General features: G+C 48.8%; 10 protein-coding genes across 10 annotated transcripts; 8 read left to right on the top strand and 2 right to left on the bottom strand.

Moving 5' to 3' along the window:
• Positions 1-648: 648 nt before the first annotated feature.
• On the top strand, positions 649-1527 carry EV420DRAFT_1265815 (caspase domain-containing protein; the record flags this gene model as incomplete). Its single annotated transcript, XM_060467295.1, has 6 exons — positions 649-726; positions 787-877; positions 936-1091; positions 1142-1204; positions 1261-1301; positions 1357-1527. The coding sequence occupies 6 exons, from the start codon at positions 649-651 to the stop codon at positions 1525-1527; spliced, it is 600 nt and encodes a 199-aa protein (XP_060333951.1).
• Positions 1528-2409: 882 nt separating this feature from the next.
• Positions 2410-5111, top strand: EV420DRAFT_1524036 (uncharacterized protein). The gene is made up of 11 exons (XM_060472331.1): positions 2410-2549; positions 2602-2793; positions 2844-2917; positions 2973-3067; positions 3118-3266; positions 3318-3400; positions 3448-3563; positions 3612-4363; positions 4411-4625; positions 4678-4979; positions 5040-5111. The coding sequence occupies exons 1-10, from the start codon at positions 2418-2420 to the stop codon at positions 4781-4783; spliced, it is 1914 nt and encodes a 637-aa protein (XP_060333950.1). The 5' UTR covers positions 2410-2417; the 3' UTR covers positions 4784-4979; positions 5040-5111.
• Positions 5112-5535: 424 nt separating this feature from the next.
• Positions 5536-6428, top strand: EV420DRAFT_1265734 (uncharacterized protein; the record flags this gene model as incomplete). Its single annotated transcript, XM_060467289.1, has 3 exons — positions 5536-5714; positions 5769-5898; positions 5949-6428. 3 exons carry the CDS (start codon positions 5536-5538, stop codon positions 6426-6428), a joined length of 789 nt encoding a protein of 262 aa, XP_060333949.1.
• Positions 6429-7180: 752 nt separating this feature from the next.
• EV420DRAFT_1304426 (uncharacterized protein) lies at positions 7181-8368 on the bottom strand (the record flags this gene model as incomplete). The annotated part of the gene is made up of 2 exons (XM_060468457.1): positions 7181-7836; positions 7897-8368. 2 exons carry the CDS (start codon positions 8366-8368, stop codon positions 7181-7183), a joined length of 1128 nt encoding a protein of 375 aa, XP_060333948.1.
• A 1043-nt stretch (positions 8369-9411) lies between these two features.
• EV420DRAFT_1524030 (uncharacterized protein) lies at positions 9412-11167 on the top strand. The gene has a single exon (XM_060472330.1). It carries the CDS (start codon positions 9513-9515, stop codon positions 11088-11090), a length of 1578 nt encoding a protein of 525 aa, XP_060333947.1. The 5' UTR covers positions 9412-9512; the 3' UTR covers positions 11091-11167.
• A 438-nt stretch (positions 11168-11605) lies between these two features.
• Positions 11606-12731, top strand: EV420DRAFT_1761587 (caspase domain-containing protein; the record flags this gene model as incomplete). The annotated part of the gene is made up of 2 exons (XM_060480669.1): positions 11606-11782; positions 11835-12731. 2 exons carry the CDS (start codon positions 11606-11608, stop codon positions 12729-12731), a joined length of 1074 nt encoding a protein of 357 aa, XP_060333946.1.
• A 1099-nt stretch (positions 12732-13830) lies between these two features.
• Positions 13831-14755, top strand: EV420DRAFT_1181551 (uncharacterized protein). The gene has a single exon (XM_060466236.1). The coding sequence runs from the start codon at positions 13944-13946 to the stop codon at positions 14622-14624; it is 681 nt and encodes a 226-aa protein (XP_060333945.1). The 5' UTR covers positions 13831-13943; the 3' UTR covers positions 14625-14755.
• Positions 14756-15179: 424 nt separating this feature from the next.
• EV420DRAFT_1181549 (uncharacterized protein) lies at positions 15180-16215 on the bottom strand. The gene is made up of 5 exons (XM_060466235.1): positions 15801-16215; positions 15722-15744; positions 15553-15661; positions 15417-15497; positions 15180-15366 (listed from the first exon to the last, which is right to left on the bottom strand). Exons 1-5 carry the CDS (start codon positions 15884-15886, stop codon positions 15282-15284), a joined length of 384 nt encoding a protein of 127 aa, XP_060333944.1. The 5' UTR covers positions 15887-16215; the 3' UTR covers positions 15180-15281.
• A 3258-nt stretch (positions 16216-19473) lies between these two features.
• EV420DRAFT_1524028 (uncharacterized protein) lies at positions 19474-20043 on the top strand. The gene is made up of 2 exons (XM_060472329.1): positions 19474-19719; positions 19786-20043. Exons 1-2 carry the CDS (start codon positions 19600-19602, stop codon positions 19897-19899), a joined length of 234 nt encoding a protein of 77 aa, XP_060333943.1. The 5' UTR covers positions 19474-19599; the 3' UTR covers positions 19900-20043.
• On the top strand, positions 20028-22634 carry EV420DRAFT_1524025 (uncharacterized protein; the record flags this gene model as incomplete). Its single annotated transcript, XM_060472328.1, has 5 exons — positions 20028-20042; positions 20124-20356; positions 20378-20757; positions 20811-21574; positions 21672-22634. The coding sequence occupies 5 exons, from the start codon at positions 20028-20030 to the stop codon at positions 22497-22499; spliced, it is 2220 nt and encodes a 739-aa protein (XP_060333942.1). The 3' UTR covers positions 22500-22634.

Raw genomic sequence — 22634 nt, 5'->3', positions numbered from 1 at the left:
TATGGGATTTATCTGTTGGTCGAAGGGCTTCTTTGGAGCTATCTTTTGGGATGCCATGGCCATTGTGAGTTCCCGATATTATCTGGATCACGTCTACTGATCTTCTCACAATTCACACAGGCTCCCAACAGTGTGAGTTGTCTTCAACTCTTGGGTCAATATTGATAATCATCGAATATCGTTCTCCGCTTCGTTTGACGCTATCCACATGATAGCGAATTCTACAACTTTGATCAACGGACATTTTCCTGGGCAGGGCGAACAGATTACTACTCGTACTATGTCCCTGCATATCTTTCTTCGTGTTCCACCGAGTGAGTAGTTCTGACTGTCTTCGATATACGTTCTCCTTACCCTGAAACAAACAGTTCAAGCTCCCAGTACGCGCGAGATCATATGCCTGGATAAAATTAACTCATGCATCGAAGTCTGGTTCTGACGCGTAGCGGGTCGAGGGCTTCGTCCTACTATCCACGTCGACTTCATCACCATAATAAGTATTACTACTTTTACGGTGGCGGTGGTCGTCATCACAATCACTCAGAAAGCCGGCACCATCTCGACATCGTCGCCCACTTTCCTCAGCCGTGCTCTAAATACGCATATCGTGTTGGGAGGAAGAACCGGAGTGATGTCGCATTCGAATCGATGCGATACGCTTCAACGGTGGGGACCTACCCTCCGGAGGGAGTCCCCGAACAGACTGGGCGCAAGAAGGCACTTTGTGTGAATGGACATCTCCGTTTCCTGTGATTGACGCGAGAGCGCTAATCAACTTCAATTTAGATTGGTATTAACTATTTGGAGCGTTCCCAAGCACACGCGCAGCTATCGGGCTGTATCAAAGATGCCCTACGGATCAATGGCTTCTTATTAAGTACGTGTTGTTTATCAGTACAAGTCGCGGAATGATACTAACCAACTCTGTTCTTCAGACCACTGGCGTTCCGGTGGACGGGGTGCCATAGAGATCAAGATTCTTAAAGATGATAGTAAGAAGGCCGACCAAATTCCTACCAGAAATAATATCGTCAAGGCTATGCGTTGGCTTGTCAAAGATGCACTCCCAGGAGATTCGTTGTTCTTTCACTGTAGGGCCTCGTCTCTCTCTTCAGGTTCTCGACATCGATCTGACGTCCAGATTCTGGCCACGGTGGTCAGATACCAGACACGAACGGTGACGAGGACGATGGATATGATGAAGGTATCTCCTTTGAGATGTTTGGTTCGTCGGAACATTTTCTGATTGCCTTTCTCTAGTCATCTACCCTGTTGATCCTGGCAGCCATATTCTTGATGACGTATGTTTTATCTCTATCACTATGTATATTTCTAGTTTCACGAAATTTCTCGAAGGATATGCATGACCTAATGGTCAAGCCCCTTCCTCCGGGCTGCCGGCTTACAGTGCGTCGCACAAGCGTCTATACCTTGGGTATGCACCTGACTAGTACACTATTTTATCAGGCGATTTTTGACGCAAGTTTCGAATACACACTAAATTTCCGTTTCGCGCTAACTGCCTGACAGTGCTGCAATTCAGGAAGCGCTTTAGGTGAGTGTTTCAAGTCAGCTGTCAAACATTCTTGTTCCTGATTCCGCTTGCTTTGTGCCAGATCTACCTTACGTCTGGGTACCGCGTCTTCGAGGTATTTTGTGGCTGAACTGATGGTTTTATGTGTTACAGCGCAAATCCAAAGGTTTATCCCCAGACGGATCCGTTACGAAGAAGTGGCTTAGTCGCAAATCGACTTTCGCCGATGTTGTGAGTTTCCTACTTTAAGCTTTTCTCCTTGTAAGTAAGTGCTTACGGACCTTCAGATATCCCTTTCCAGCGCCAAAGATAACCAGACGAGCATGGATTCACCGCAGGGAGGTGCCATGACCAACGTGAGTTCTGACTATTTTTGACATAAGCGGCTTACACCTGGTAAAGGCATTCATATCGTTCCTCACACATAACCAATATCCGACATACGAGGACCTTTTCTGTTCAATCACGTTAAGTTTCTAGCTATTGATTGCGGAGCGTAGTATTCAATCTTTTTTCTCTTGTTCAGGGAAATCATGGAGGAGCGGTACAGGCAAACGCCACAAATATGTTGCTCCAGTAATATTGTGAGTCTACGTTCCGCTTCCTTCAACTGCCTCGTTGACAGAGTCTGATCAAAGGACACAAAGCGAACATTTGTTCTGTGAGTAAGGGTCTCCGAGTCGATGACTCTCGGGTTACTGGATATTTTATGTTACCTTTATTATATAACATATTTTTTGTGAAAAGCGAAAACCGTTGAAAGAGAACTCGGGGTGAAATGACGCGTCTTTAACTTGACGCGTTGCGGTCACAGTCACGTGATAAGGTAACAGGGCTTCCCATTTCAAAATCCTCCTTCCCCAGCTTGTCTCATACCTTGCATATGCCTCGAAAGCGAAAAGCCGATGCAGATGACGAGGATAACAATGCGCCGCAATATGGCTGCAAGAAATCCAAAAATCCTCCTGCTGCTGTCGATAGGTTCACCAAGCTGCCAAGGGATGTCCATTTAGAGGTGAGTTTCCTTTTTTCTACAGACGGGGCAGGGATAAGAATCATTTTTGAAGATTTTTGGGTACATAGATCCTCTAGATCTCCTTCACTTCGCTCGTCTGACGAAGGAACTCCGAGCTGTCCTGGTGGACAAGGCGTCGGTCGCTGTTTGGAAGGCGGTCTGCAGGAACGCTGAATTACCGGGGCCTCCAGAGGGAGTATCAGAGCCGGCATGGATTAGTCTCATATACGAGTCGAGGTGCCATGTGCGTGAGATTCTGCTCTATTGATATTGTTAACTAAAATTCTGTCATAGCACTGCCAGAAATACGTCCGTTTCCCAGATTTCAGCCTTCGTATTCGAATCTGCCACGCCTGCGCCAAAGTGCAGTATGTTTCCTTGATATATGCCTCGATATATGCGCATATAATGGCATCTTTACAGCCTGAGGGAAGTCCAAAGTATCTACCTTTGCCGTACGCAGGAAGAGGTCACGATCTCTCGCTTGATCGTCTCCATGATACCCCTGGAGTACGTCAGTAAGTGTACTGTTTTGTTCCGTATCCCTTCCATTCTGACGGTACTTCAGAAATTACGGGAGGGAGGAAGAGTTGGGACGAACTGTACTTTCTGCCGAAGGATTTTGAAGCGGTCCGCGCTAAGCTCATCAGTCTTAAGCCGGAAGAGACAGAAGCTTATATCGCAGAGAGAAAACAATTTGTTCGCTCGAATGAACGAGTAAGTCTGCTCTTTCCGCTTGATCATAATATTTTTCACGTCTTTCAAAAGGCGGCGGACTATTACCGCTTATGGTACGACCGACGCCCGGCTTCTAATGTCTCCATTGATGCAAAGATTGGCCGCATTAAAGCGTGAGTTTCCCTCTCTTTTCACCAACAATGCTGCTAATGCCATGAAGTATACGCGAAAAGCTTATCGCCATGGGCTATGAAAACGAGCTCAACAATATCAGGTATCCCGACAACTTCTTTACCCATCCTCTAGTAAACCAAACTCGCGCTCTTACTGATCGAAGTACGTACATTACCTTTCGAGGTTTTCCATCCTAACGTTCTCCAATAGTCTGGGCCAATATCAAAGACAAACTCGTAACTTATATGGAATCAATGAAACTTAAACGTCTCGCCCGAGAGCGCATGGACGTTGTCAATTCCCGAAAGACCCTTGCTGTCGAGATTCTACGCGAATTCAAGAATACCTTCTCTCCAAGTCTTGTACTTCCCTCTCTTACCGATTTCCTTAACTCGCCGCTCGCCAACTCAATATTAGAACTTCCGTCTGAAGTCGAGGTTACTCACCAAACCTTTGCTCCAGTCACCTCCGGCTTATCGGCTTTCTGCATTGCTTGGAGACACGACGTCCATCGCCGGCTAGCAGAGTTTGTTATCGGGCCTGGATCAACCTTGTCTGCCGACGATAAACTGGTCCGTCTGCAGCTGGCGTCGACCGTCTTTCTTTGCAGGCGTTGCCATCTTGGCGCTCACAAGCTCATTCCCCTCATGTACCCTGATACCATCACCCATCAATGCCTAACGATCTCACCCCTCAAAGACGCCGTACCGTCAGATCCCGCGAGGCGGCTCAACTCAAAATCATACTTTGCGCGCGATACATGGAATACCGACTGCCTGATGCGGGACGAGACGCTCTGCCGCGTTACGCAGGGTGTCGTTCGCTCTATGGGGTTCAATCCAGAAACAGCGTCCACTGCACAACTGGATATATCCCCACTGCTTCTCGAATGCCAGTCATGTCCCAGAAACCGTAACGCAGACGGTACCCACACAAGCGTCGCGTACGGATGGAGAGCATTGGTATGTGGTCATTCTCATTCTTCTTCAGTTTACCCATTGCGCTCTAGGTTCGGCACTTTTACGAGAAGCATAGATCTGGGCCGGCGTCTACTGTGAATGCAGCTGTTATAAAGGACGGCCGCGTGCTCGAGTCCGGCAGCAGCGTCAAGTGCCTCAAGGCAGTGCTGTTCGATCAGGTATTCCTGAGCACTCACTGTCGAGACCTTCCCTGCGAAGACTACACACGGCCTTTTGATGGCTTAATAAAGCACATCACCGACACGTAAGTTGTTCGTGCTTCTGCATGTTGTTCTTGATCTTTACCACGTTTTTAGGCATCATATTCAGGTTCCCAGGATGACTATTGACTGGTACGAGGAGTTCGCGTGGAGTAAGGAGTCGATGCACCCGCGTTTGAAAGTGGACATCTGCATTGCCTGAGAATGGCTGTTTCTTGCTGAGTTTCTATTTGCCTGTATAACTGTAGACTGAATAGCTTTGACTGTAGAAAACATATGCACTGTATCGAACCTGTTGTAGATTGGGATGTATCAATAGCCAAGAAGGCACTGCAATCGCATATGTTGTATTTTCGAACCTTGTGCTCATGCTTCGGCACGGGTCGCGGTTTTCTCAGGTACGTACAGCCATGAAGTGATTTTTTAGAGTCTTTAGAGGTCTTTAGTGATGTTCCCAGGAACTTCGGACTGACTCATTCCCGGAGCAATCGGCAGTTCAAAGATGAAGATTGGTTAACTGTGCAAGGTGGAGCAAGGCAAACTGAGTACCTGCGACCATCCTGCTTGAATTTGACTTTCTCCTATACATATGCGATGATAATAAGCTTCATCGCTGTTCTCGTGAACAGCGTTAAATTTTTATCAACCACCATCACCATAGCCTCGTGTATACAGCGGTATGGCGGCCCGCTGTTACGAAGCCCAGGCCACCTTCCCCATATAGAAGGATGAGGCTGTACTGGTGCCACATAAAAATTCCAAGGGAACCAGGTTCCGTCCCGCACACATGTACGTTCCTTTCATCTCCCAGCGCCCACGAAAGATTTACCGTCGCAAGGGTGGCGGTAAAAGTGGTGGCGGCAGTACCGGAGGTGGGAAGAGCAGCAGCAGTTCAAGCACAAGCGGGAGCGGCTCCTCCGGTTCGTCACGGTCACTAGCATTTATCACTGCGCAATGCGCCTTACGAAATACTCAGGTTCGACGCGTACTCAGTCTATAAGTAGTAGTGGATCCTCGAAGCAGGCTACGTCGTATGGAAGGGGCGGAGGTGCCGTGTCGACTATACCTTCTGGGCAGCTCTTTGCTGGACGTACGCAAGGTGGAGGGACTAGGGACCAGGTAATGGGAACCAGGTACGTCCTAATTTATCCTCAGGTAGAGGCAATTTGGTTAATGGTCATTGACAGTACCTACGGGAGTGGATACCCAGGTGTCGCAAGCCGTGGTGTAGCTGGACTGGGTTTCCCTTTCTATTACTGGCCACTAGCCTGGGGTGGTATTGGGCTGGGGTCTGCCGCGTACTTGCACAATAATGAGGTACGGTATCCCCATTCTTTCCGTGCTCACGAGCTTATCACCTTTGATAGTACGGTCGGCCAGATAACTCGAGTCGACCTGGAGGTGCTATGACTTACGCCACGTTCCCTGCGACTTCTGGAAACGCCACATTCCATGTCGTGGCTGACAACAATACCGTCGCTTCTCTTATTACGGACCTTACCAGTAACTGCTCTTCAGTGATCAACACTTCTTCTGTGTCCAGCTCGCCAATAGCGTTCAATGACTCAGATTCGAGCACGCCGAAGCCGGAACAGTCTGTGCAATATTACCGTGCGAGCTCCGTGGCGTTGACAGTAGACGGATATAACAACACTGGAGCACTCCAAAACGATACCGCAGATACGCCGATACCTTCCTGGGTGGATACCAACGCGCTGAATTGCCTGAATTCAACTATTGGAGTCGCCGTTCCCCTCGTGGATGGTGCAGCTCGACAATGGGTCGCGCCAAATGTTGGTTTGGTGGCGCTATTATTTGTCTTCTACCATCTCTCTTCGTTTTTCTGATGACCTTCTGCTTTCGATCTCGACTTACACACGGCGATACCCATACACGATCAGTCATGATATTCGTATTGTATTAGGTCTATAACTTTGCATTTTTTAACGATTACTGTATCTCTATACCTTTCTTCGGATGTATCTCTTTTTGTTTGCTACAATACACCCTGCATGTTGTTTTTTGGGGCGAGATGAAGGAAACTTAAATTAATATAATTCTCAGGTCTTCACATCGTCCGTCGATGGTGCGTATTCCTGCATCTATTGGGACCAGGATATTGAAATGGTTTCATTTCAGATGCTTCTGCAGCGTGGTGTTGCATTGCACATGACCGTACTTCTGCCTGATCGACATTATCTCTCACTCTTCCTTCGTGTTACGAGGTTATTTGCTATTGAGGTTAAACGCTCGATCAAACGAGCCCCGTCGTGACGTCGTCTATGAGTATAGCACGTACGACGACTTGCTAATAATTGGCATCCGACCAAACCAGGGCTCGCTCGAGGTTATAGCCGCTGGCAGCCAGACTCTCCAGGAGGAACGTTCAACAGAGATCGCGAGCTGAGGTCAATAACAGGAGGTGACGTTCCTCTATTCTGCCCATGGGATCCATGCTCTCACTCCCTGCTTTGACCATGTTGTCCGCCTTCGTTCAGCACACCTGTATCCATAAACAAAAATACAATCCAAACATCTAGAGCGGTAAATTTAACACAGAATTGCAGTACACGAAGTACAGAAGCTATGTGGTCATCGGCTAGTCGGTATCCCAGTGACACGGTTGCTTCCCTAAAGCCTTCATAAATGTTTCAAATGTAAGAATACCGCCCAAGGTCTCCGTGTCGAGTTCTGACACCTGCCCTCTCCAGATCTTCTTCCTGTGCATCCTGTCCGCCCTCCACGCATCCCAAAATAATTCTCTCAGGGGCGCGATCCATTCATTCCACAGAGGGATAAATTCTTCTCGGAACTGAGAACGAATACCCTCTGCCCGAACATCATTAATCCAGAACTGGCTTTTGTTATCATGGGCACGCATCAAGTCTGATGACGCATGTGCCGTCCATCCAGCAATGAACTCATTTGTTATCCCATGAACATGGCGTCTGATGTCAAAGTGAACTCCGGCCCAAACAAGAAGGTAAACGAATGATTCCAGGTCGTGGCGGTAAAAGCGGGGCATGGGGGCCTTATATTCATCTATAATGTCCAAAGCCATGAAAGGAACTGCTTCCGCACGAAATGGTACATCGGCTGCGCCGTTGCTGGGTCCGTCTCCAGTCGATGCAGAGGAATTATTGAAGCCGTTGAGGCATCCTCTGATGCCGTGCGTTCGGTGGCGATAAAACATGGCATTTTCTGCAGTAATATCTCCATGAAGGGCTTTCCCTTTGACAAACGCTCGATGATGGCCTTCATTTAGGTACGTAAACTGGTTTGCTGTGGACGGGATTCCAAAATGATAAAACTCACATTCGAAGATGTCAAGGAAGGCTGTTTTAAATTCTTCAAGAGAATCAACCTTCCATAGTTCGTAGCAGCGATCGGCGGCGATAATCTTCAGGTCTCGAATCTCCATCTGGTACACGTCGTGCCGAGTGTTCAGATTGAAGCAGACACGAGGCAGATGTTTCTGCAGCTCTGGAGCGGCGTCGAGAATTTGCTTGATCACGTCAATCTCGAGAGGTCTCTGATTATGGTTTTGCCGTGCAGATCTTAACACCACGACCACGCCTCTGCCGCAATCGTGTGGAGCAACGCATGGTGAGTCCTGGTTGGTATAGCGTGATTTGTTTAACAAAGGTCTCTGTGTCGCCTTTGTGAACAGAAGTGGAGTCAAATGGCGATTGCCTATACTGCTTCCTGCCCGGGGAAATGCAGGGTTAGGTTCTCTCGACAGACCCACTACGGCATCGTCATAAATGTTCGGGGCGGACTGCGACATCCAAACCAACGGTAAGGCTGCAAGGTCCTGGTCTATCTCTTCTCCCTCCACCGCCCATATTAAGGACGCCGGTTCATTATCACGCGAGACTTGATCACGAAGATTGCGGCGGCGCGGATCCATCTGATGTCGCATTTTGTCTTTTGAAAAAAGAAAGTTGCCACTAAGTGTGGTGACGCCTGCTAATTATTATAAATGGCATGAAGCGAGTATGGCTGGTAGACGCACCGTCTGATATGAATATGCGAAACAGAGGATTAGACGTTGACGTTGCAACGTTGAATATCGAACGGTGGCAAGTCGGTGTCTGAAGGTAGAAGAATCGAAGGAACGTGGTAAGCCCAAACAATCGATCCAATTTATTAACGACTCCGCGAGTTGCCGCAGCCTGCAGGAAGGACTCGTTACAAGGGTTCGCTAGACAGACAATGCCAATGCCACATCGAATTTCATTGGTGCCATGGTGCCACGCAGCAAGGTATAATAGGGTATAATTATTTCTCCTGACAAAAATATTAGTCATAAGTCCTTAAAATAATTAAGGTTAGCAATCGTTGTGTAACGGCATCACCGGCTCACTACTAGTACTCACGGGCCGAGTCTTAGGACATCGTGATGCCGTACACCAATGTATACTGTCCAGTCAATAATTGACTCCAATACAAACTTAGTTTAGTTGTTATTTCATGTCTTGAACGATGAAGAGATCGGATTTTATGATTTATCGCGGATATTCCCCATGGCAGTCAAACGGCCCGTTCCAGCCGACCCGCTTTCAGACGATGCCGCCGGTAGCTGCATCCCTTCTCCTACCGCCACCACTACGTTCTTAGCTGGTCCCGAGCATTGAATCTGGGACTTGCGCTGGACACTAACGCGAGTCGGGCACTCAGAAAAATTGTAAGGTATTTATTTTACTTATTAATCAGTGTATTCCCCCTAAATACAGTTGCTTTTTTTTCAGTCACAAAACATGGCGAAATTGTCAAACTGGGAATCTTGCACAGAGTGCGAGTGCCCTAACCATCACTTGCCCTCTTATACGTTCGACCCGCAGGCAAGACTCTCCGATAGTCCTGACTGGGCCCGTCTTTTGCATTCAAACGACGTACCTTCACCTGGCGAGGAGAGCACCCTTTTATCGATGATATCTTCCTATGACTCTCAGCTTCAGAGCCTCGAATCTGAGGAGGCTGATCTCCAGGGTCTTCATCACGACCTAAAATGCCGCATAATGTTCTTGTCTCGTCAAATGGGTACACTACGCCAGGAGCGCCAGCGGATCTCCGAAGCGATCAGTGAAAGACGCAAGATCCTGAGTCCCGTTCGACGCCTCCCATCCGAGATTCTTCATCATATATTCCTCGATACCATCGATTTCCCTGTTCAGTACTCACAGTCAAAATCTAACAACGCCCATTGGGATTTTCATCCCACACAGAGCTCCTTATGGTTGATTGCGAGCGTATCAAAGAGGTGGAGAAATGTGGCTCTGTCTTCCCCAAAGTTATGGTCCTTTGTGAATATATCTTTCACACAATTGACTTTTGACGACCTTAACTATGTTCAACAACTCGGACTACAATTGCATCGTGCGTTGAAGCATCCACTGTCTATTTCCCTTTGTGAAATCGACCCACCATCGTGCGATGAAATCCCCCCACAGCTCATAGCCATCCTCTTCTCTTTTGCTAGCTCCATTCACGAGCTTCACCTCTATCTCCCATCGGCAACACTCTCAGACCTCACCAGACTTCGATTATCGTTGCCTGCCTTGGAGAGTTTGGTCGTTTTTTGCACAGATGGGATAGATCTTCCCGACTTTGGACCACTGCGCCCGTTCTCATTCGTTCCCAAACTGCGATCGGTCCAAGCCGTAGATATCATAGATTTTGTATCGAGCTTCGAGCTTCCTTGGCATCTCGTGAAAGAATACCGAAGCGACCACGCATTTCTGCCCTACTATCCGTCCAGATATATCGGACCTCGAGCCCATGAACACCTCGCCGTCTTAAGAAGCCTCGAACAGGTGGAAGAGTGTGTCTTGCGATTAGGTGATGCTTCCGAGTCGGATGAATTCGGGGACTCCGCCTTCCCTCTCGTGTGCTCGCAGCTCAAGTCATTGGAGCTCTCATCGTGGAACATCGACGCGAACGAGGATCATTCGGTCTTTCAGCAGGTCGCCGATAGGCTCACACTTCCCGTACTGTCAGTTTTGAAGGTTTCGTGTGCCGAAAAAGGCAACGAAGAGACCGAGGCGGTTTTTACCTCGATATGCCATCTCCTTCTGCGTTCTCATTCTCCAATCACCGTTTTTCATTTTAATCATTGCCGAGCGCTATCGGGAGACTTATTACAACTCTTTCGCTCTGCGCACACCCTTGAAGATGTTCGGTTGCTACGCACGAATAGTGATTTCGTCGGTGCAGAAATCATACAAGAGCTCATTGTGGATCATTCCTCCTCCAAAGATCTGGTGTTGCCGCGCTTGCACACTCTCTATATTTCGGGGACCAGGGCTTCACGGAAAGACCTCATCCGCATGGTCAAGTCCCGCTGGGGTAGTGGGGAACAGGCGCAGGGCGTTGAACGTCTACTAACACTCAAGTTGTACGGGAGATACATAAAAGCGGATTGTCTTCAGCAAGAAATATCGTCCCATCTCAAGATGTGCATGGCAGGAGGATTTTCTCTCGAGATAGTTCCATATATGCCGAAATGATAGATGTATAACGATAGAAACATGGCTTTTCTCAATATGTGTTTAGATTTTCTGCAGTGCTTATTATTTATGTAAACAGCATGCGAGCTTCAATTGGAGAATTGGGTGATTTGTATCTCGGAGCCTCCAAGACCAGCCCGCTCGCCCTTTGGATCAATCGATGCCGTGGATGCCGTTCAAGCAGCTTCGAAATGTAAACACAAAAAAGGTTAGCCGAGCTATCGATCAGACGAAACTCGACTTTCTTGCACATTGCCACTTTCACTTGAAGTTGATTTTCTCTTCGGTGTTGATGGAAGAGAATAAATACCCATCCCCTCTCACCGAGAAAAGTCTCTGCACACGTGCTTTCAGAGAGAATGAGGCGCGTTTAAGCTTCCGTTCATCCTCTGGATTTCCATTTTGACACTGCATAGAATGAAAGGCAATCCAAATGTTTATCCGACTTGGAAAAACGCAACGAGAAAGTAGTATCACTAGAAGGGCTGGAGTTAGAAGTGACAAAGGTGCCGAGGATGAGAGAGGATGCCGACTATGCTGAGGTTCACCAGAAGGACTACGAGTTGACTCTGGATCCTACGAGGATATTGGATCAGCTCAATGATGATACTCAACTTCGCCTTGATGATAATCGCATCCGAGACCTTCTCGACGATCCAATTGAACTAGAAATGCATTCCTTGCCGCCATCCGTGCGTCCGTATTCTTAATGACCGGCCTGGAGACTGATTAGTGGTGTTCAAGCCTTCACACCTTGTGGACGCTTCTCAATTCTTTGCTATCATCATCGGAATTGATGCGTATGGATCATATCCTCTGCGCGGTTGCGTTTCAGATGCGCTATTAATGGAGAAATACTTGACAGAGGATCTCGGTGTGCCCGGAAATCATATTCAGCTTCTACTCGGATCAGGAGAGCATACCTCCCCCGACGATCAAATGAACCCGTCGCGCGCCAACATCATCAACGCGCTTACCAGCCTCGCCGCCAACGACGAGGTCAAATTTGGCGATATCATCATCATCTATTTTGCTGGACACGGTTCTTCCTACCCTCCCTCGGAGGACGGTGTCACATATGGAGTCATCGAGACACTGTGCCCCCTCGATCGTGACTCCCTCGATGCCTACGGAAAACCCATCCCTGACATTAGTGACCGCGAATTCAATACTATCCTATCCCGAATCGCCGAAGCTAAGGGTCACCGAATCACCGTCATTCTTGACTGTTGTCACCATAGTGGTGCCAGCCGATGTTTACCAGAGGCGGGATCGCGCACTCTCCCTCCAATGCTAAGTGTTACGCTTCAAGATATGCTCCTTGCCGGAGAGAATAATCTGAAATATTATCCCAGCTATCGCTCCATTTTAGCGAAGGACTGGTATCCGGATACGGAGTCCCACGTTCTCCTGGCGGCGTGTAAAGATTACCAGTTTGCAAAGGAGAAGAAGGTGAATATAGACAACGGCACAAGATACAATGGAATTTTCACAGATGCGCTTGCGCGTGCTCTCCGGTCCAGCAACTGGAACAAGGAGATGACGTACACTGATCTTGTGCGTTATTTGGGCAAGACATCTCAACAGACACCTGTCGCTGCTGGAAAACGCAGGGGCGCGCGCATCTGGTATCAGGAGTGAAGGTATCATGCGCCGCTCGCTTTGTGTGTCCACGATACACAGTGAATCGCTTCAATTTTTATTTTGTGCTTTGTTCGCTTGATTTCTGCGTGCTTTCTGCGTGCTTTCTGTGCTTTGACGTAGGGTACTGTGCCATATGCGCAACACACTTTGTATCACTCACTATTCGTGTCACAATTTCTTTTTAGCTACCTACTAGTATTTCAAGTCATTTGAACGATGTCGGGTGTTTGCTTTTCGATGATCAGCTTGTGTCTGGAGCCTAAGCTTCTACAGTGTGCATCAGGGAGGCGATGCTGTACTGATGTCTCCGTTGCCAGCAATATTCCTCTTGTCTTTTGTTAATAAACTTTCTTATTGTGTCCGCAACATAGCAATAGCACAATGGCGACCAAAGTTCGACACATTCTGACCTGGCCAGATTTGGGCATCACCGCCATGGAATGATCCCGAACTTACATTGACCTCGAAGTTTTCCGATTTTCGCGGCGGAGATTCTAGCTGATATCAGTACTCTTCGGGGCACAGAATGGACTGTAATCGAGGCATGAAATAGTAGTGCCTTTATCGGTTACCCCATTGGTCATTCGCCTGCAACGTTGACAGACTAGGGTACTTACGTGTTTACCCAACTTCCGAAAATGCGCAGATGATATACACGTCGTGATATGGCCTGCTTCGGTCCATCAATATTATACGTCTCATGAATCATCAGGTAGATGGCTTCATGACGATTTTGAATAATCGATAATTATTTTACAGACAACCTTCGTAGTCCCTGTTTCAACTTTCCGGGAGATTCTAGGAGGAAGAGTCTTAGTTTCATAGATTTGATAAACGAGATATGTTGCTCTATTATCTATCATGCTTACCAAAAGTATCCGGTTGCTCGCGCTTATTGGTCGCTTCAAAGGTTCACTTCGTCTTTGATGTATCATTTGGCATCTGGTATGTTTATCCTTAAAGGGCGGCTTTGGACATCATGAAACTCATCTTCCATGGAAACAGATCAGATAATTGGTCAGGGTAAGATTAGATGTTGCTCTAGAAACGACTGCGGTGCGGGTGTACCTGGTCATATACCCCACTCCCCGCAATGAGCTCATTGTCGGCCCACCTACAAGGTAGACGGAGAAAAGAAGCCAGTCTTCGCATGGCTCAAATAAATGATAACGAGTGAAACGAATCCTTCGTGTCATACAACGGCGATACATGACTCTCGCGCAGAAACCACTTTCTCACTATTGCGAGACCCTCCCCAGCCCCACGAGTAATGCGAGCAGCCGGATATCAATTTCAGGCAACCACGGAAAATTATCGTCGCGCTCCACACACGCGCCCACACACGACCCTGCTCAGAGTCATAGCACTCGTATAAATTCACCAGTTCAACACATCATCATTATCAGCCTCACGATGTTCTTCCGCGCCTTGACTGCACTTTTAGCTGCCGCCGCTGCCACATCGTCACCACTGGCAGCTCGTGATGCCGGTCCTGAATGCACCATCGTCGTCACCCCAAAAGACTCCAGCTATGCTGCCGGAGCTGCGAACCAGTTGACCTATGGTTCGTCCTCCAAATGGGTCTTCTATGACACGATCAGTTATAACCATTACTGTCCAGGTTTCCTGTACCGGTTCGGACAATCGACCTATCCAGATGGAACGAGCGTCACTAGTACCTCTGTAAGCCCGGTCCACCGCTGTAACCGTCCCGCTGACGCTTTACACGTAGCTCGCCTACGGCCCATCCGTAAGCTCGAACGGCGACGGAACCTACACCGCCGTTACCGTTATCACTGCGACGGGTCTGACTTCAGATCAAATCGCGACGATCATCGAGGAGCAATGGCCAGAGACGTGGGTTTGGGGAGATTCCAACCCCGGATATGACTGGTACATGAACAGCACGGCGTGTTAAAGGATAAACAAGGGATAAATGTCGCTATGAGTCCTAGTCTTTTCTTTGAATGCGGTGAATGAAAGGCGTTCTTGAAATAATATTTCCGTGATCAATAGCACCAGACAAATGATTGAATATGTGCTCCTCGACTGCCTTCTGACATGTTCGTCCTTTCGAGAAAAAAGAGTTTGCGGCAAGTTCCAAAACAATTCTTTCTTCCCGTCTTCCGCGGCATCCCGGCCCGCCTGTAGGTCAAATTCGAAATATGACCAGCGCGACCCTCAACCAAACCTCCAGCCCCCGCTGTCCTTCTTCGAGAATCTCCACATCAACTGGTCCTTCCAGCCCTTCTCCTTCCACCCATTCACACTGGCCGGAAATTCCTCCACTACACCAGGTGCAGTCCCGTCCTGTGCAATAATCATCAAGCATCCGGGTCCACATCAAGACGTGACAAACGCCCTAGCGACCATATCGTCGCCTCGCAATCCTTGTACACCGAATGTACAAGTGGTGGAAGGATCTTTAGAAGAGGCTCGGGCGCGATTTTAGGGAAGTGGGATTTACAGAGGGAGCGTGTCGCAGTTTGAAGGAGTGACGCAGGGCAGGGACAGGGGGAATGGTGGTGTGCTGTGGGACGGATATCGTCAACATGGTGGCAGCAATCGCCTCCAAGTAAGGGGAATGTCGTCGGTGTTACGCGTGCGAGGCCGGAGATTGGCCTGGGTGATACTGGTGGACCGTCAGTACAAACCGAGGTGAAGTTGAAGCATAGAACTTACGCCGGGGTTATCAATAATATAAAAGCTTCCATTACCAAAGTAGTTGCACTGGAGGACGAGAGTTCGTTCCCTTCACGCCCACTGTTAGTCATGAGATTTTAGTATAGATCTTGGAATCGCAGGAGAATGAACTAACGCGGTATCGCTTTCGATAAGTTGTGCGTCCTCGTGATCAGGAAACATCCTAAGGTCCGTTCCGGGTCCAACCACCAGCTCCGTAGTCGATGGGAACGTTGGTATATCAACTATGAAATGGAACTGTAAGTTTTTCCTCGCGTAACTGAAGAATGAAGGTGTAGGCATACCGATATGTTCAAAATGGGGAAGTCTATATAAGGAAGTGCATTAGCAAGGACGCAGATAGGGCCAAGACAGAGGCCTCACCTCCAAGTGATAGCATTTACGCTGTCAAAATCCACTCCTCCCTTCACAAACTGCTCACCGACCATTTCACCCTCATCAGTGCCCATATCATACGGTCAGCCGACATGGCGTCGGCTCGCAGAGTCTTAGAGATAGAATGGATCGATGGAGGAAGACCAACTGTGACAAAGGCATCTACTTGCCCTAAACCGTCACGTGTTCCGGGCCGGTTCCGCCTTGGTCTCGTCTACGCTCCCAGCTTGCTCCCAGCGTATCTGTAATACTCAAACTGACGAGACATGCGGTCCCCGATTCTTTCCGAAAGTAGAGAGGAATAGAGTGTGTGTTATCAACCGTTTGCCCACCATAGACCGTGGGCAGGGGCTATGTGGTCTTGCTTGCTTTTGCGTACTTGTGCTTCCGAACCAAACTCTGGGGTGTTTGGGGCATCGACCAATAACTCTGCTCCTTGGCGATGATCTATTTTCAGGACCCCGCTATCCTCGCTTTTTCTTTTTCGTTTGGCGAGGATTTACAAGATGAGCATCCCCCATGTTCTCCGAGAGTTAGGTTACACGACTTGTGGGGAGGAGCTTGTCTCCAACTTCGCTGCTCTCTTAAAACGGTAGTGGTTGCCGTGGGTCCTAAATACATCATCTTCTTTCGCTGACTATACGTGCAGCGTGTCCTGGTTCGCGGGATCAGTTTGCTTCTTTTTCCTGTCCCCAATTTTGACACTTAGTGATCTACAGGGTCGGATATCTCTCGGAACAGAATACAACCGCTCTTTTGTTTTTTCATTGGCCTGCTCTCCTCGTTGCCAACTATTATATTTAGGGCATCCCATTCGAGTTGGATGACATACTCTCCTTGTTGCGGCGGCGGCTTACAGTCGTATCAACGGTGAATGCTGTAAGCTATGGATATAACGAGCTGCGACGTCTTCGTGCCATTCATTCAGCAAAGTCCTCGGCATTGGAGAGGTTTGCACGGTCGCGGCAGCAGTCTGACGAATCGATGGCCCGTTCTCTAGCCGGATTAAGATTTTCTTCCCTTTCCATTGATTCTGGTGGGAATGAGAATCATTTCGCAAGAACCACTGGTGAGAAAATAGTCTCTTGCATTCATTTCATACTAGACATCTGACCTGAAGCGTTCAGAACGGTTCCGGTCCCTCATTGTCAACTCCGCGAACGAAAATCACGCCATCGGATGCCCGACCCAGGACATGTGTACTGGTTTACCGACGTCTATTTCGAGATGTAGACGTCACCTCTGGTTCTGGACATAATTTAGTCAGACCCAGACTGAATTAGGCTACAGTTGAAGACTTTACGACTCTTCCATCTTTCTAATCCTCTTCATATTGGAGCCGGTGACATGGGCATACTATCTTTGGGACTCACGACCGGGGAATATTCAAATTGATGAGAAAGGCGGCTTGTCAGAGGTTGGCCAAAATTGGGTTGCGTAGATCGAGATAGAGGTGTTGAGGTACAGTAGGCCCATTGTGAATGTCCAAGTTGACCCTTCCCCTCATTCGTGGTCGTTTACGAAGCCACTTGCGCTCCCGGTGTGATGATGGTTAGACCCGATATTTCCAATGTCGGGCTTTAATTTGTGGGGACTACTTTTTTTTTTCACTAACCGTCACGGCGACGACGTCGTCGTCCAAACTGTTCGACGCATACGCCCATTTACCGGGAAATAGAGTCGGCTCATCCGTTGGAATATTTTTGTTACTCGCTTGGACGATATCCTCCTGGCTAGTTGCCATCAAGCGCGGCTTAGGATCGAATTGGCTCCGTTCCTTTTCCGGGAACTCTATTGTCGGCGGAGGAGTGGACTCCCTTCCGTTGGAGCTCCTCATCCAACGCTGTTGCGCCCTGAGGATACCGCCGGACCTTTCCAGCAAGTGCGCTAGAGTTCAGACGCTACTGGACCGCCCCCCCGCCTTGCGCCCAAGTCACTCGCGCTCAGAAATTCCTCGACCTTATACGCCTTCGCCAATCTTTATTCCCGTTCCTCTTTCCAGTAGGGGGCACCAGGAGGGGGGCTACAGTGTAACCCCGGATTCTCTCGCTGCGAAAGAAGGTGCGTCTTCATGTGCTCCTAACTTTGGGGATAAAGGCCCATTCATCTCATTTTGCAGAAGGCGCGCCCTCTTTATGCGCATCGGGGAGGAGGAGGAGGGTGCTCTTCGAACCAAAGGGAGACGGCAATGCTATCGGATCACAAATGATGCATCAGGTTCGTCATATGAAGCTGGAAGGTGCTCAAAAGTGCCGGGGTCAGGATATTTGCGATAGGCTACTTGAATGGGGCCTCTAATCCATCCTTTCAGCTTTATCGCATTGACAGGCAGGATGAAAGACTCTCAAGCTCCAACAGACCAAGTCGGAAAAGAGGATACATGATTTATTGGAGAATAGACTCGTGGAGTAACTGCACGGTAATATCCCGTTTACGTCTGTGCAGTCGGCTGATATGCTGGACAGACAGGACTCGCTGAAAACCTGAGCTATTCAGGTTAGAAAAGAATAAATCAGGGAAGACCCTATCTCTGAAATACCAAGACTCGGAGTTGTTGAAGTCCTTACACCCGCATAAGACCACTACGAAACTCGGGCGGGGTCCTGTGGTCTTGAGGCCTGAACCCCGGGCCCTGGCTGTTGCCCGTATCGATTATTGCACATTACATTGTGAGGCGACACTCGGCATTGCGGCAACTTTGTGTCGTTGAGGCGGTCCTCATGGCAGCAACAGCAACTGGAGCTTCAACAGTAATGTGGCGCGACGCGTTCTAGCGCCTCCCTCGTTCGCGTGGGACGGATTACCATCGACACGAAGTAGACGATATCTGAAACTGCTTAACGAATGATCGGAATTTAAGAATGATACAACGGTAGACTCTCTATTTCTTATTTGTTCTGGTCGCCTTGCCATGACCGCAAGCTTGTCGCCCCAGAGTTTTTAGCACCGTCTACCCGTTTCATGCGATTATTCTGGTAGTATTCTTGGCTCCATCAGACGTTCGATATATCGGATCCAGTTCGTTGTTGATCGGAGTAATGATTCCAATAGTACGGCACCGGTACGTTTATCATGTCATATTTCATGATAATTTGCTTCTTGTTAGGCTTACCCGTTTGTGGAAGTCTGAAGGCCTGGCGTCAAGAAACCAGCGTCTTCATTGAGGTTTAGCGTTACTAATATCCGTTATTCCAAGTTCTTGGTCAACCTCTTGATGTCAGTGCGCCCTCGCTCCGCATCATATCGATCACCTCGTACATGCAGCTGGCGCATCGTCTCTTATAGAAACATCGCGGATCTTCCCTCGACCCTGACAAAGTACGCATCACAGATCCCGAGCGATGGTGATGATACTCTAGGTCGGTCTATCTATGGGCATCCAAGGAAACCTTGTGAAGTGTACAACTGTCAAGGGTCGGAGGCGGAGGTCCTTGGATTTCTCAGCGCTCATTTGCGCCCTGTAAACGGAAGTTCGGATGAGTCAGAGTTGATTAAGCCGCTTTCATTACCGTCATTACCGTTACTGAAGCGGCTTTTCAATTGAATGCGGTAATTATTGATACCCTGGCGATTCATAAAACCTTCTTCCTCCTAGATGATGTCAATAATTTGTGATTCCCAACACGAGGCAGTTTCCGAGGGTACTTCTCCGGGATTGCCTAAGCTGAAAGGTATGTGAGAGTGAAAGGCGAAGAAGGGGCGGCGTCTTTTGACTGTGGCCGAATTCCCCACGACATCCAGGGAAGAGAATCTGTGCCCAGATCTTTTACTACGCCTATCGTAGGTCATGAGAAGCCCAGCTGCAGTAGCTGGCATGATGTTGCATCATGCCAGTCTTACTTTGACACTGCACTTTGGCGTTTTTCGCACTCGCCGCGATGGAACTCTGATGGTCCAAGTTGGCCGTCTTTGAATAGAGAAAGCATCGTTATTTATTTAATGGATGTACTCCGCAGTTTACTATACATCTTACCTACGTATCCAACTTACTGTTTTCCTTCGAAGAAACGCATCATTACTGATAGTACAGGATCGAGGAGCGGTGAGAGGCTCCTTACGTTCGCAGGACAGCGGCGATCAATATTAGGGCGAAGTGCCTTTATCGGTGAACTTCGCCTGATGGATGGGGTACGAGAGGTTAACGGGCACAGATAAAATATGTATATTACACTGTCAAAACGAGGCGAAAAGAGGGATATGTGGACGTAGGGAATAATGCAGACGACATTCGTTAGAAAAGGGACGCCCGCGATAGGCACCGTGATCGGGGATAAATACAAACAAACACGGGAATTGCCGAATCCAGTGAAGGAATCAAGCAGTCGGAGTTTACCACCACATTTAACTTGCCATGAATCTGGCCTTCTCTTCGTCCTACATCGTCCCCGCCGTCTTTATCCATGCAGCATGCCCACCCTTCTCTCTTTACCAGCAGAACTCATCGAGGAAACTGCGCTCTATGTTGCTTGTTCGACGTTGGAAGGCCGTCCGAATTCTATTCGTTCATTTCGTCTGACATGCAAGGCCATTAACAATGTCTTTTTGTATTCAAATGCTATCCACAGGTCGATTTTCAAGAGGAAATTTAGTCACAGCGCCGTAGCTAGGCGATCGTTCGAGCCCACGTCGAAAGAATATCGCCAGCTGCTTCAACTGTACGACGACAGTCTGCAGTTTATCGAGGAGCGACGGGGCCTCGATGGGAGGGAACCTGTGGATGCTGATCATATGTCGACAGAAGAGGTCCTCTGGGTGCTGACGTTCATGTGTTTGGATGACGACGGTGCCAACACCCTCCAGCTGAACACCGTCGGTGCGTACGAATGGATTCACGAACTCGTCACCAAGCGTTTGTATGACGGTGCGAGTGATAATGGTGGATGGCCGCTCGACAACTGCAAGAATTCGTTGGCATTATGGGTGTTCTGGTCCCTGTCGACTAAAGGTATGTTTCTTGCGATATCGAACTCTTTTTTCCCCTGATGTTGTTATATATAGAGCGAATCCTATCTGAACCAGAAGATGTTTCTGACAGAATTGTCAACTTAATCCTTCCCTTCGTTACCATCCCCTTCCGGTACGCCATGGCCTTTGCGCCCCCCAATCATTTTACCCTCCCACTGGTTTCCCAGTCTGCCGACTTCTCCAATGCTAATGCCAGTGCCCGTATACCCTTCCGTACACGCCAAACGCACCTTCTCTCCGTTCTTACTCCCCATGGCCCCTTCCCCATCTACCGTTCTACGGACCCGATTTGGCTCCAGGTGTACTTTACCAGGCGCATAGAGATAACATGGCCCCTCATCACTGCAGCGGCAAAGTTGCTATACTTTGCGAGGAGGGAGAGGTACGCGTTGGGCATGATACCTACTCTTCCTAGAGATCGCACAGATGCTATACAGAGGAGAATGACAGGCGTCACGCAGGCCGATATCATCGAGATCAACCGGAATCGATGGGGTGGTCCCAACGGCAAGGACGGCGGCACGAAATTGCCTGACACCGTCACCAGTGTCGGTCCTGATGGCATTGATGAACGGTTGCAAGCCAGCAGGCTGTATGATGCAGACTGGTATCGGTTGCGGTTATGTGGGAACGTCTGGAATAACAGTCATGGAGATGACGATGAGATCTGGAGACGCGTCAAGCTTGGCAAGAATATGCTTGTCCGACGTGGGAGTGGGACTCGCAGGTTAAAGTTTCGACGCGGGGACGTATACACGCTTGGCTCGTTAACCGGATTGTGGGCCGGACGTATGTTGGTAGGTGTTCATTTCGTCCGTTTGTGGTTGGGGCTGGTGTACCTCTTGAAACGACAAAGAAACCCACAGTTTGCTTTACTGACCCGTCGCTTTTCAGATTCCAAACGAACAGGCGCTCGCTCAACTTCTGATGATCCAGAACCCGAATCCCCACCAGCACAATGGCCATCCTGTACCTTTGCCTGCAGGTTTCGACGAAATGCTGCTGTCGCTCACGAGGCGACCGATGTATATGAGGTTACAAGAGTTCGTATCGTATGCCGGTGGCGATGTCGTTCCTTCTGGTGCACGGGGACCACAGCCACTGTCCTTTTACGAAGATGCTGAGGGAGATGAAGAGGAGGAAGAGGATGAAGACGCGGATGACTCGCCCGTTCCCGAGATCACCGACCAGCGGCTCCTCGAAGAGTTCGACCAGGGCCTACAGAATGCCTATTTCCCTGACGGCGTCACGGAGGAATCCTTCAAGGGCACGTATGATGGTACCGGCATGCGTATGAATTGCGGTGGGGAGGAGTATGTCTACCATAAATTGGGAGGTACGCAGCACGATCCTGATTCATGTGTGGGGTGTGCGATGAGGGAGAAGCAGAGGATGCCTGCGTGGGCGGAGGAGGAGCACCCGGCGGATACGGTCCTTCTGCCTCCTTGTACTGGTGTGCAAGACGTGATTGTGACGGGTTCGACGGATGATAGACACGGTCAGGCGTGGAATCATTATACGTACTACGGTCGCGTGCGGCGGTGGGATGGGATGATTGGGATTCTGAGGGTCTCGCGAGATAGAGGGCTGGGCAAGTGGTTCTTCTATGGATATATTGTGGGTGGGAAGAACTTTGTTGGGAACTGGAGGATTACGCATGAGGATCCGGGGATGCCGACGGTTGAAGGAGCTTTTTGTTTATCAAAGGTGACGGAGGAGTGATTGAATATTGAGTATTTACTATATACCCTGTGAACTTTGGAGACCTGTTGTTGTAATTTTTATTGTACTGATTTTGTTTTAATGCTATTGAAAGCATTGGCTATTTTGTATCAGCATAATCTGGATGGCAAGCTG

Source organism: Desarmillaria tabescens (assembly GCF_030435595.1).
Source record: "Desarmillaria tabescens strain CCBAS 213 chromosome Unknown EV420scaffold_9, whole genome shotgun sequence".
Classification (NCBI taxonomy): domain Eukaryota; kingdom Fungi; phylum Basidiomycota; class Agaricomycetes; order Agaricales; family Physalacriaceae; genus Desarmillaria; species Desarmillaria tabescens.
The sequence above is the reverse complement of the archived record's forward strand: the minus strand, read 5'-3'. Positions and strand labels throughout refer to the sequence as shown.

Bases quoted from the DNA above. Each gene is read 5' to 3' on its own strand.
- EV420DRAFT_1524028 (XM_060472329.1), top strand. From the start codon at position 19,600: ATGAGAAGCCCAGCTGCAGTAGCTGGCATGATGTTGCATCATGCCAGT. The intron at 19,720-19,785 runs CTTTGAATAGAG...TATACATCTTAC, and splicing joins TGATGGTCCAAGTTGGCCGT to CTACGTATCCAACTTACTGT.
- EV420DRAFT_1524030 (XM_060472330.1), top strand. From the start codon at position 9,513: ATGATATCTTCCTATGACTCTCAGCTTCAGAGCCTCGAATCTGAGGAG.
- EV420DRAFT_1181551 (XM_060466236.1), top strand. From the start codon at position 13,944: ATGACTCTCGCGCAGAAACCACTTTCTCACTATTGCGAGACCCTCCCC.
- EV420DRAFT_1524036 (XM_060472331.1), top strand. From the start codon at position 2,418: ATGCCTCGAAAGCGAAAAGCCGATGCAGATGACGAGGATAACAATGCG. The intron at 3,267-3,317 runs GTAAGTCTGCTC...GTCTTTCAAAAG, and splicing joins TTGTTCGCTCGAATGAACGA to GCGGCGGACTATTACCGCTT. The intron at 4,626-4,677 runs GTAAGTTGTTCG...CCACGTTTTTAG, and splicing joins ATAAAGCACATCACCGACAC to GCATCATATTCAGGTTCCCA.
- EV420DRAFT_1181549 (XM_060466235.1), bottom strand. From the start codon at position 15,886: ATGGGCACTGATGAGGGTGAAATGGTCGGTGAGCAGTTTGTGAAGGGA. The intron at 15,745-15,800 runs GTGAGGCCTCTG...TTCCTTATATAG, and splicing joins GTAAATGCTATCACTTGGAG to ACTTCCCCATTTTGAACATA. The intron at 15,498-15,552 runs GTTAGTTCATTC...CATGACTAACAG, and splicing joins CTTATCGAAAGCGATACCGC to TGGGCGTGAAGGGAACGAAC.